The 12,715-nt window shown below is 45.1% G+C and overlaps 1 protein-coding gene across 2 annotated transcripts in view; it reads left to right on the forward strand.

Moving 5' to 3' along the window:
* Positions 1-12,715, forward strand: part of MRC2 (mannose receptor C-type 2) — an 87,822-nt gene that overhangs the window by 58,969 nt on the left and 16,138 nt on the right. For both annotated transcript variants that reach the window (XM_083709005.1, XM_083709004.1), the window contains exons 13-21: positions 230-372; positions 2,015-2,117; positions 3,990-4,128; positions 5,331-5,366; positions 8,908-9,068; positions 9,208-9,275; positions 9,390-9,490; positions 10,724-10,863; positions 11,766-11,871. In XM_083709005.1, coding sequence (XP_083565131.1) covers positions 230-372; positions 2,015-2,117; positions 3,990-4,128; positions 5,331-5,366; positions 8,908-9,068; positions 9,208-9,275; positions 9,390-9,490; positions 10,724-10,863; positions 11,766-11,871 — 997 coding nt within the window. The remainder of the gene's footprint in view (positions 1-229; positions 373-2,014; positions 2,118-3,989; positions 4,129-5,330; positions 5,367-8,907; positions 9,069-9,207; positions 9,276-9,389; positions 9,491-10,723; positions 10,864-11,765; positions 11,872-12,715) is intronic.

Genomic DNA, 12,715 nt, shown 5'->3' on the forward strand with positions numbered 1-12,715 from the left:
AAGGCTTCTGGTTTCTTAATAAATGTATTTTTCAACATTTTTTTTTAATTCAGTATAAATCTTTTCCCAGAAGTCTCACCTTAGGACACGTCCACCACATGAATCGTATTAGCTCAAATTGGTTTTGGATTTATATTTGTCACGGCAGTTCGGGCTTTTAGTTCTCGGAAGGGGCGGCTCTCACTGACCAGGTTCGGTTTGTGAAACGGCTCCCTTTTTTCTTGGGCAGGTGTTCACCTACGACAAACTTCAGGAGAAGAAAAACTGGATCATGGCCCATTTGTTCTGCAGCGATCGGAAAGCACAACTCCTGAGCGTCGGCACTTACGAGGAGGAACATTTTATAGCTAACACGCTCAACAAGATATTTGGGTGAGGACTGAGTGACAAAAGCAGGAGATGTATGTTTCTGGGCGACACCCTGGCAAATACCGTATTTTTCGCTCCATAGGGCGCACCGGACCATAGGGCGCGCCTAGTTTTTAGGGGGGAAATAAAGGGGAAAAAATATTTTTCCCCCCCCCAGCCGCGGGGCTGGGGCGGGGGAATCCCGAGCTTCTCCAGCCCCCAGAACAGGTCCAGGAGCAGCAGCAAGATTGTGCACAACCTCGCCGCAGCTCCTAGAGCTTGCGGGGCTGGGGACGGGGGAAGCCCATGCTCCCCCCGACCCCAGCCCCCAGAACAGGCTGCTATCTGCAAGCCTTTGGAGCCCGAAGGCTTGCGGATAGCTGCCTGAAGCCCAGGGAGTGCAGCAGGAGTTGGCGCTGCGCTCCCCGGGCTTCAGGCTGCAGGCAGCTATCCGCAAGCCTTCGGAGCCCGGCGGGAACTCCCGCCGGGCTCAGAAGGCTTGCGGATAGCTGCCTGAAGCCTGCACTCGCTCCTTAGGACGCACACACATTTCCCCTTCATTTTTGGAGGCGGAAAAGTGTGTCCTATAGAACGAAAAATACGGTATATCCATGTGCTCTCAGGCACACTTGAATGTTTCTTCATATGTAAGCACATTTGCAAGTTTTGGTTTACGTGCCTACAGTGTGATTACGTTTTATATAGACAGACAGCCGTCCTCCTCGTCCCTTGCTTTGAGAGACAATACAGTTGAAACCAACACTTAAAACCCCACCTTTTTAAAAGAAAATAGGAAGATGGAAACTGAAACAAAAAGTTAAGAGGTTCTGCTTCCTCTTGAAACTTGTGAAGAATCATAATGTTTGATCTGGTGGTTGTGAATGGGTGGGGATAGGGAAAGAGTGAGAAGTACCGTATTTTTCGCTCTATAAGACGCACCAGACCACAAGACACACTTAGTTTTTGGAGAAGGAAAACAAGAATCGCTGCGCAGTGAAAGCAGCAATCCCTCTTGCTGTTCTGGCTTCTGGGATAGCTGCGCAGCCTGCATTCACTCCATAAGACGCACACACATTTCCCCTTAATTTTAGGAGGGAAAAAGTGAGTCTTATAGAGCAAAAAATATGGTATCTGCTAAACTGACAAGAAGCGTGGCTGTTTCCTAAAAGGGGGAAGTGGAAACGGTGGGTTCAGGTTTTGCCAATAAAAAATAACCCCCACGTGGTTGGTCAGCAGTCCTTGATATTTTTTTCGGGGGGAGGCAAGCTGAACAGGGCCTAGATGGTGCTCTGTGCATTTTGATTCTGAAACCTCGGCAGTTACTTAGCTTGGCCTGTCACAACCGTGAGATGCTGTCACCATGGCTGCAAAATGGAGGGGGAAGTTGGCACCTCCCGGGTGTTGCAGGACTACAACTCCCATCATCCATGACAACTGGCCATACTGCTTGGGCTGATGGGAGTTGGGAGTCCCAACAATATCAGGAGAGCCACACGCGTGCCCCAACCCTGCTATAAGCAGCTTGAATCAATTGAGCCTAATCACATATAGCAAAATGGGGTGATGGGTGGGGGAACAAACCTTGGGAGCTTTAGTCGAGCAGTAAGTCTTCACACAGTCACATTCATGGAAGAACTGACCCATCTTCTTTTCGGATGCCTTCCAGGGCATCAGAACCTGAAATCCATGAGCAACATTGGTTTTGGATCGGCTTGAATCGCCGGGACCCAGGACTTGAGAGGAGCTGGCGATGGAGTGATGGTCTTGGGGTGAGTGATGGTTTGCTCAACCTATTAAAAAAAAAAAAAGCACACCAAGGACTCAATAAAGATTACAAATTCTAACAGAGATTACAAACGCTAACTCATAAATATATGTATAAATGGTATATAATACTGTTTTATAATTTAGGATTGTTTCATAATTTATGATAATTTAGACTCTAAACGTATTTTCATGTAATGTTTGATACTTCCAGCTGATGAATACATCGAAACAGGGCCTGCCCTGGCTTCTAATCTATAATTGACTTTTGCCTTCTGCTCTGTGATTGAAATGAGTCTCCATCTGCTGATAAGGATCAACATTATTGTTGAGTAAAAAAGAAAAAATCTTTGTAACAAATTATTGTGTTATACATACAGTGCTACCTCAGGTTAAGTAATTAATTTGTTCCGGAGGTCCGTACTTAACCTGAAACTGTTCTTAACCAGAAGACCACTTTAGCTAATGGGGCCGCCGCGCTGCTGGAGTACAATTTCTGTTCTCATCCTGAAGCAAAGTTCTTAACCTGAGGTACTATTTCTGGGTTAGCGGAGTCTGTAACCTGAAGTGTATGTAACCTGAGGTACCACTGTATCTTTATGAGTTAGAGTTTGTAATCTCTGTTAGAATTTGTAATCTTTATTTGAGTTTGTAATTCTTGCAAGAATACATACTTTTGAATGGATTAGTTTTTGTTACTATTGACTTGTGAGTAGGGACCACTCCCACTATTGAAACTTACATGGGCCTGAGTTCTTGGTGTGCTTTTTTTCTTGGTATATTTAATAACAAGAACTCCAACCTATTCAAAAGGCACTGGGATCAGAGATTTGCGTGTTTGTGTGTGTGTGTTTTTTTAACAAAGTATTCCTGTCGGGAGATAAGTAAGTAAAATAGAATGCCTCTGCTGTTATTTACAGGGAAAAGAGGACCAGGAGTTGTGTATTGGTGGAGAAATAGGAATCTGACAAAAAGTCCCAAGAGTTGTTTTGTCAGAACAGTATCTGAATTGATGCCTGTTATTTGATATCTTAAAATTGTCACCTCTTCTTTATTTCAGAGATTCTTTTCTGTTTGCTCTGCCTTGTTGATATTTGTCGCTACAGAATTCATTAGAGATCCAAATAAATAAATAAATGCAAACTTCCAACATAAAAAAACCCAAACTAGAGTTATTTTGTCAGGTGGTTTGCTGGAAATCACGGCTCTCCTTTTACTAATGTATTAAGGCTTCTTCTGTTAACGAGCCACCACAAGAAACCCAGACCTCTCTCGATGCTTGTTTGTTGCCGAGGTAGAGGGAAATGCATTTGAGATAATGCAGAGCACAGTGTGGAGTGGGAATTCCTTCTGGTGGGGGGAAAGAGGAAAGTATTCATGTCACTGCACTCAACTGAGTTGGATGAGCCAGTGATCTAGGGCATGGCTAGGTAAACTAAGGCCCGGGGGCTGAATCCGGCCCAATTGCCTTCTAAATCCGGTCCAGGAATCAGTGTGTTTTTACTTGAGTAGAATGTGCACTTTTATTTAAAATGCATCCCTGGGTTATTTGTGGGGCGTAGGAATGCATTCATTTCCCTCCAAAAAATATAGTCTGCCCCCCCCACCAGGTCTGACGGACATTGGACCGGCCCCCTGCTGAAAAAGTTTGCTGACCCCTGACCTAAGGCTTCAGTTGACTAAGCATGACATTGAGGGATTAATAATAATAATAATAATAATAATAATAATAATAATAATAATAATAATAATTTATTTATACCCCGCCCATCTCGCTGGGCTTCCCGAGACACTCTGGGGGGCTTCCAGAAAAATATTAAAATACTGTAATACATCAAAAAATAACTTGCCCTCCCCCATCTTTCTTTTGCCTTCAGTTCTCCTACCATAACTTTGACCGCAGCAATCACGACGATGAGGACATCCGGAACTGTGCGGCGCTGGATTTGGCATCCTTGCAGTGGATGCCTCTTCAGTGCGACGCTCAACTGGACTGGATCTGCAAACTGCCCAAAGGTGACTGGGATGGCGATGGGTTGGCCGGGAGGGGAAGAGTTAGCCACAGTAAAGAACTTTGCAGTCGCCTCTTTCATGTTTACGTATCTACAAACGCGAGATTTTGAAGGAGGATTCTTGAGGTAATGTTCAGCCAACTCAATAATGTCCATTAAGCGAAGGAGTTAAGTACCTTGCCTGGGCTTCAAGAGGGTTTTGTTTACAGCTTAATATCTCCATAGGTCACCACAGTGCGCTATGAGTTACCGTATTTTCTGCTCTATAAGACTCACTTTTTCCCTCCGAAAAAGTAAGGGGAAATGTGTGTGCATCTTACGGAGCGAATACAGGCTGCGCAGGTATCCCAGAAGCCAGAACAGGAAGAGGGATCGCTGCGCAGCGATCCCTCTTGCTGTTCTGGCTTCTGAGATTCAGAATATTATTTTTTCTTGTTTTCCTCCTCCAAAAACTAGGTGCGTCTTATGGTCTGGTGCGCCTTATAGAGTGAAAAATACGGTAATTTTAATACCATTTGGCTTGCCAGGTGAGGATTCTTTTGTGGCTGACATCTTTGGGGGTTTTTTATTGGGGTTTAGTGCCTGCTTTCATTTTTACTGCTGTTTATTTTTTCCTGCCGTTGATTGCATGACTAATGTTTCAGTCTATGTTACTGTTTTGAAAAAAACGCTATAAGCTGCCCTGAGCATGGCAAATTTCTACGTGAGTGTGAGGTGTACAAAGATTGTTGTATTAAGTGCATCTGTTTCTTGTCAGTTCCTCAAATAGGATTATCTTCCCAAGATAACTTGGTGTCCCTACTTAATGGGCATGTTAATATTTTTAGAATAACAAAGTTTCTCAGCTCCACTAGTTCATACTAAGATTTCTGAACCTCTCAGGGACATTCTGTCTTCCTTCTGGTGTCTGTGTTTGACTTCCACCCTCTCCCCACAATCTAACCCTTTCTATTTTTTTAAAAAATAAATGTTTAATTATTTCTTTGATACATAGTTGAATATGTATAAAGACAAGTAGCCGCATTCGAATAAACAAAGGATGAGGCTTGCTCCTCCTTCATAACCAGCAGGGATTGCAGTACAGAAAGGATAGGGGGAATATCTTACTTTCCTGAAGGGGCATTTTTTCCTGAATCAGGAACTGAAATGAATTCTGGGCCAGGCCCAGAACATCTCCCTTGCTGATCGTGTGCTGTTGTTTAATAGGCACTGATGTGAAAGAGCCAGAGACAACCGTTCAAGGTGAGTGAATATTTCCGCCCCCCTCATCCCATGTGGCAAAATCTCTTTTGTGCAGAGATCGCTCTTGTCTCCACCCCCGCCCCTTACTCCTTGACTTGTGGACGCAAAAAAGGTGTGTGATTTCTGGATGCATGCAAGCTAGAGGAAACACGGTGCCAACTTCCCGCCTCTGTTATACTGCGCTGTTGGCATTGTGCTTTTAGAGCGGTGTTTCTCAAACTTGGGTCCCCAGGTGGACTACAACTCCCATCATCCCTAGCTAGTAGGACCGGTGGTCAGGGACGATGGGAGTTGTAGTCCAACAACATCTGGGGACCCAAAAGTCTGAGAAAGGTTTGTTGTGAAACTGTGTACGTGCAGCTACTCACACAGAGTCAATTAAGGTTTGGCAGACAGCCAGAAGGCAATCTGAAGGAGTAGGTCTGCCTGGTGATAACAGAGGCATGGAGACCGCTCCCTGATTGGTCAAGCTCTCTCAAGGGAGTGATAATTAATGGCCTACTAACTGGAATGTGTTCAGTGTTCAGAGGTTCAGAGTTCTGTGTCAGTGTAGGAGTTGTGAGTCGTATCAGAGAGAGCTAGCAAAAGATCCATGTTCTGTTCCTGTAAATAGTCCGCTGTATGTAATAAACACCTAACTACAAGTTCCTGGTTCCTGCTTCGTCTATCCTGTCTGCAGCCAAGTCGCCAATTGCTTCCGTGGATTCTGCGTTTGCTCTGCTAAGGTCTGGCTAAGGTCCCGCAACTAGTCCGAAAGTTGCGAAACACCAAATAGGTTTTGCCATTAAGGTTCAGCAAGGTGGTCTTGTCAAGGATTGGTAGGGTGCTGCTAGCAGTTTTATGCGGCACTGCCCCTTGTTCTCTCAGCTGAGGCGATGTGGGGTCTGCAGTTGGGAATGTGGGCTATGTCCCTGGGAAAGGGAGTTATGTGTTATCCCAAGCTTATGTCAAAAGCAGGCAACAGAAATATCAGCTAACTGAATAGATAGAGTTGGATCCCTCTCAGCTATAGGCCTGCAGAGGTCAAGTATGAGTTTAAGAAGCCTGCACTCATGTACCTAGCTTCATCCAAGTCTAGAAATAGAATAGCTATGCTGGAGGCAGCATGGAAAACAGGGGAACTAAACCATCTTGACGTCTGATTATTTATCTTACCGAAGAAAAGAATGTATTTGATGTAGGAAAAAGGCAACAGGGCTGTGTGTGTGTGTGTGTATTTGTGCATGCATAATGTGACAGAGGTTTACAAAACCATGAGTGATGTGGAGAAACTGAGGTCTGGCTAGTGCTAACTTTGGCTTTCTTTCAGTGCCAGGTTAAGACCTGGTTATTCTCTCGGGGTCTTTATGAATTGTTAATTCTGCAGCCTAACATGATGGTATTTGCAGCTCTGCATTTTGAGTCAGACACAGTGATTTATACTTTTGCCTGCTCCTGCTATATTCGTGTAAACGTTTTGAATGAATTTTGTGTGCCCTGCTAAGAGATCAATGTGATGCAGAGCTGGCTATAAATATTTTCAGAAACAAATAGTGGAGACATTCATCCCCCAGCCTCAACACCTGGGGCACCTGTTCTTGAAACTGATAGGAATAATAATAATAATAATAATAATAATAATAATAATAATAATAATTTTATTTATATCCCACCCATCTGGCTGGGTTTCCCCAGCCATTCTGGGCGGCTTCCAACAAAATACTAAAATACTGTGAAACATCAAACATTAAAAACTTCCCCAAACAGGTTTAAGAAAAACAAGCAGTGCTTCTTTACACAACACATCATTAACCTATGAAATTCATGACCCCAGGTTGTTGAGGTGGCATTTAGCATTACAGTGGTACCTTGGTTCTCAAACTTAATCCGCTCCGGAAGTCCGTTCCTAAACCAAAGCGTTCCAAAACCAAGGTGTGCTTTCCCATAGAAAGTAATGCAAAACGGATTAATCCGTTCCAGTCTTTTAAAAATAACCCCTAAAACAGCAATTTAACATGAATTTTACTATCTAACGAGACCACTGATGCATAAAATGAAAGCAATAATCAATGTAGTGTACTATAAAATAAATAAGACAGTATTGTAGATGATAAAAATTAAAATTGATTTTTTCCCTTACCTGCACTGTTTAACGTTTGAAATGTTCAAAAACCAAGGCACAGCTTCTGTTCGGCGCAGGCGCCCCGGAAATAATAACTGACAGCTGCATTGGATGTTCAGCTTCTGAGAAACGTTCGAAAACTGAAACACTTATTTCTGGGTTTTCGGTGTTTGGGAACCAAGGTGTTTGAGTTCCAAGGTGTTTGAGAACCAAGGTACCACTGTAAAAGCCTTTAAAATTGGATACATTAATGTAAGATCCAACTTCCATGCCAGCTGGGAGTGCAACACCCATATTTCAAGGCAGGAGTCATCTAACGTCCAGATTCTGGGAATAAGCAACAGAGCAGGAGTGGCAGTGAGTTTTTATTGGGGCATGTGTGCTACATGGCTGGCCAGGATGGCATTAATGAATAAAGTAGGGACGCAGGTGGCACTGTGGTCTAAGCCACTGAGCCTCTTGGGCTTGCCAATCAGAAGGTCGGCGGTTCGAATCCCTGCAATGGAGTGAGCTCCTGTTGCTCTGTCCCATCTTCTGCCAACCTAGCAATTTGAAAGCATTCAAGTAGATAAATGGGTACCGCTGTGGCAGGAAGGTAAACGGCGTTTCCATGTGCTCTGGTTTCCGTCACGGTGTTCCGTTGCACCAGAAGCGGCTTAGTCCTGCTGGCCACATGACCCGGAAAGCTGTCTGAGGACAAATGCCGGCTCCCTCGACCTGAAAGCGAGATGAGTGCCGCAACCCCATAGTCGCCTTTGACTGGACTTATATGTCCAGGGGTCTTTTAAAAGGTAAAGGGACCCCTGACCATTAGGTCCAGTCATGGCCAACGCTGGGGTTGCGGCGCTCATCTCGTTTATTGGCCGAGGGAGTCAGTGTATAGCTTCTGGGTCATGTGGCCAGCAGGACTAAGCCGCTTCTGGCGAACCAGAGCAGCACACGGAAACGCCGTTTACCTTCCCGCCAGAGCGGTACCTATTTATCTACTTGCACTTTGATGAGCTTTCAAACTGCTAGGTTGGCAGGAGCAGGGACCGAGCAACGGGAGCTCACCCCGTCGCAGGGATTCGAACCGCCAACCTTCTGATCGGCAAGTCCTAGGCTCTGTGGTTTAACCCACAGCGCCACCCGCGTCCCTCCAGGGGTCCTTTACCTTTTACGTTTTAACCTAATGAACAAACATGGTACTGTGTTAGAATCTACACAGTTTGGTCAACCTGTCTGCATAAGCAAACATAGAATGTACCTTCTGAGTCTCTGTTGAAGGAGAATTAGGTTGACTAGGTAGCTGCGTTGACACTTGGAAGAGTTGCAGCTCTTCTGACAGGGGGCATCTGAGGGAAATACAAGGTTTTGGTGGTATTAGCTGCCTTAAGCAATCTCCACCTGGAAAGCACCAAGTTTCCCCAGGGTCTCTTAACACATCCCATTTCTCCACAGCGAGCAATGAGTGGGTGAAATACCAAGATGCTGAGTACAAGTTCTTTGACCATCATTCAACTTGGGTACAGGCTCAGAGAATCTGCACTTGGTTCCAAGCTGAGCTGGTGTCAATTCACAATCAAGCTGAGCTGGACTTCCTGGGTCAGAACTTGAAGAAGGTAGGGAGCCACCTGGAATGGCAATGGGTTCGGGCAAAAAAGGAAACAATTTTTAAAATCCCAATCCTGAAGGGGAGTGAAAGGCGGGATATCAAATCCAAACTCTTCTTCTTCTTCTTCTAATTCCTCCTTTGGCCAGTTTTCAAGGGGACAGGAGCAGCACTGGTGGATTGGGCTGAGCACCTATGAGAATGATGGACGATTTCAGTGAGTCTCTCTATTAAGTGTCTTCTGTCCTAGAAGCATTTTTTGGTGTGTCTTAGATTCCTGCTTGTGTTCAAAATGTGGAAACCTCCCCAATGTGTTGTTTGCCATCTCCAGGTGGTCTGATTACTCTCTCTTGAAATTCATCTCATGGGCACCAGGAAAGCCCCGGCCTACCACCAAGGACCAGAAATGTGTATACATGACTGCTAGCCGAGGTGAGTAATGGGCATGCAGACATTGGCCTGATATTCCTAATCAAATTACAGATCAACATTCTCCCCTATGGCCCTTTGCGATCTCTATGATCAGCTCAGACCAACCTCCTGGTAATTCCTAAAAAATATTCCATCCCTCCAGACACCCATCAAACCCTGAACTTCTGGCTGATGTCCCTGAAAACATACAGTGGTACCTCGGGTTACATACGCTTCAGGTTACATACGCAGAAATAGTGCTTCAGGTTAAGAACTTTGCTTCAGGGTGAGAACAGAAATCGTGCTCCGGCGGCGCGGTAGTAGCAGTAGTCCCCATTAGCTAAAATGGTGCTTCAGGTTAAGAACAGTTTCAGGTTAAGAATGGACCTCTGGAACAAATTAAGTACTTAACCCGAGGTACCCCTGTATAGGGTAGGCAGTGGAAATGTTAAGATCACTGGCGTCCTAACTTATTATTGTGATGTTGTTTTTAAGCTGTTGCCTAGTCTTTAGAGTTATAATACAGTGATACCTTGGTTCCTGAACAAATCAGCTCCCGAACGCCGCAAACCCGGAAGTGAGTGATCTGGTTTGGGAACATTTTTTGGAAGCTGAACATCTGACGAGGCTTCCGCGGCTTCTGATTGAGTGCAGGAAGCTCCTGCAGCCAATCAGAAGCCGCGCCTTGGTTTTCAAACTGTTTCAGGAGTTGAACGGACTCCCGGAATGGAGTTAGTTCGAGAACCAAGGTACCACTGTACATGAACACTCACCATTTTAAAAAACAACAACAACAACAACAATTGGACAGCTGGATAAAAGAATGTTATGCCCCAAAGAGAAACCTGACCCAGGTTTGGGGTTTTTTCTGTGTTGGAATTTTTTTATACAAAATGTTGGGACAGGCTGTGATGGCTGCTGTTTCTTACAGTGGTACCTCAGGTTAAGTACTTAATTCATTCCGGAGGTCCGTTCTTAACCGGAAACTGTTCTTAACCTGAAGCACCACTTTAGCTAATGGGGCCTCCCGCTGCCGCCGCGCTGCCAGAGCACGATTTCTGTTCTCATCCTGAAGCAAAGTTCTTAACCTGAGGTACTATTTCTGGCTTAGCGGAGTCTGTAACCTGAAGCGTATGTAACCCAAGGTAGCACTGTACTTTGAGATGGCTGCTGTTTCTTACTTTGAGAGTGCCATTGTAACCAAGCAAAATATAGAATCTGCTCTCATATCTTCTCCTTTCTCTCCTTCTGCAGAGGACTGGGGTGACCAGAAGTGTTTCACTGCTCTGCCTTACATCTGCAAGCGCACCAATATTACCACAGGCTCCTTGCCACCCCTGCCGGTGCCTACTCCTGGCAGCTGTGCCCAGGGCTGGCATGCTGTCGGCAATAAGGTACTTGGAACCGCTTTCCCTGGCCTTGGGCACCATCATTCTTGGTGGGGGGGGGGAGTCTTCCAGGAGTGTTTGTGTTCTAGGTCCCCCTTGAACGGGATGGATGGTGGTGTGGAAATAATTCCTGCAGAGTATACAGAAGGGCAGAAGTTTGGCTGATGGACATTCCTGGTTCAGAAACCACTTACCCATTTAATTTCCCCCTCCTGTTCGTGAACATATGAGAGTGTGGAAGGTAGTATATTGCGTGTCACATCTAGGACTGATGAGGCATGGGTTCAGATCACTGTCCATCAGCCTAGCTTAGTGAGATTTCAGATAGATAGCTGTTTCATATTGCAAGTCTGTCTGCGCAGTTGTGTGTAGTTCAATTTCCCCTTCTCTCAAATGCCTTGATGTTTTTTACCTTCTTACTTCGTGGTATCGTTGCAGAGAGGGGGAACCATCTTGAGCTTTTGGGGAGGAAAGGATGGGATAAAACTGAAAATAAATAAAATAAATGTGAAAGTCCAGTGCCGAGGGCCTTCTGGTGGTTCCCTCGTTGTGAGAAGCCAAGTTACAGGGAACCAGGCAGAGGGCCTTCTCAGTAGTGGCACCCGCCCTGTGGAACGCCCTCCCACCAGATGTCAAAGAGAAAAATAACGTTTAGAAGACATCTAAAGGCAGCCCTGTTTAGGGAAGCTTTTGATGTTTAATAGAATATTTTATTTTAATATTTTGTTGGAAGCTGCCCAGAGTGGCTGGGGAAACCCAGCCAGATGGGCGGGGTATAAATAATAAATATTATTATTATTATTATTATTATTATTATTATTATTATTATTATTTCACAGGATGGGAAGTACCTTGCCTGAAATGTCTTCTGTTTATAAATCTCCTTTTCTGTCAATTTTATAACACAGTGCTTTAGGATTAACAACGAAGAACAGGTGACCTGGCAAGAGGCGAAGCGAAGGTGTGAGATTCAGGGGGGCGTGTTGGCAACCATCTCAAATTACGTTGAACAAGGTAAGGGCCTTTTGTTCACAAGACAACTGTGTGCGTGTGCACGCACAAACACACATTGCCTCCCCTCGCCTCGCCTCTGGGAAACTGGTCCGCTTTTGGCCCAGGAAAGTGTCTTCATGAGCCGAAGAAAACCCAAGAATCATTCAGGCATTTGCCTGAACATGTGAAAGGGTGGTCTGTGGACTTATTGTTCTGAACACTGGACTGGAATGGACCCTTGATTTGAGGGCCTTCTCGGCAGTGGCCCCCTCCCTGTGGAATGCCCTCCCTTCAGTTGTCAAGGAGATAAAGAACTAAAGAACTTTTGGAAGACGTCTGAAGGCAGCCCTGTTTAGGGAAGTTTTTAATGTTTGACGTTTTGTTACGTTTTTATATGTGCTGGAAGCTGCCCAGAGTGGCTGGAGCAGCCCAGCCAGATGGGTGGGGTATAAATAAAACGATCGCCGTATTATTGGAGTGATTGCAAGAAAATTAGAACAGTCCATCGTAATATATAAGGGGTCAGCAAACTTTTTCAGCAGGGGGCCGGTCCACTGTCCCTCAGACCTTGTGGTGGGCCGGACGATATTTTGCGGAAAAAAGAAAAAGAACGAATTCCTATGCCCCCAAATAACCCAAAGATGCATTTTAAATAAAAGCACACATTCTACTCATGTAAAAACATGCTGATTCCCGGACCGTCTGTGGGCCAGATTGAGAAGGCGATTGGGCTGGGTCCGGCCCCTGGGCCTTACGTTTGCCTACCCATGTAATATATGAAGGAATAATAGAGTACAGAGTGCCTCTGAGAAAGGACAGAATGTATTTCCTTCAGCCACTGAATAAGTGTTGTCTTTCCCTCACT

This window comes from Podarcis gaigeae (assembly GCF_964106915.1).
Source record: "Podarcis gaigeae genome assembly, chromosome: 13".
Taxonomy (NCBI): Eukaryota; Metazoa; Chordata; class Lepidosauria; order Squamata; family Lacertidae; genus Podarcis; species Podarcis gaigeae.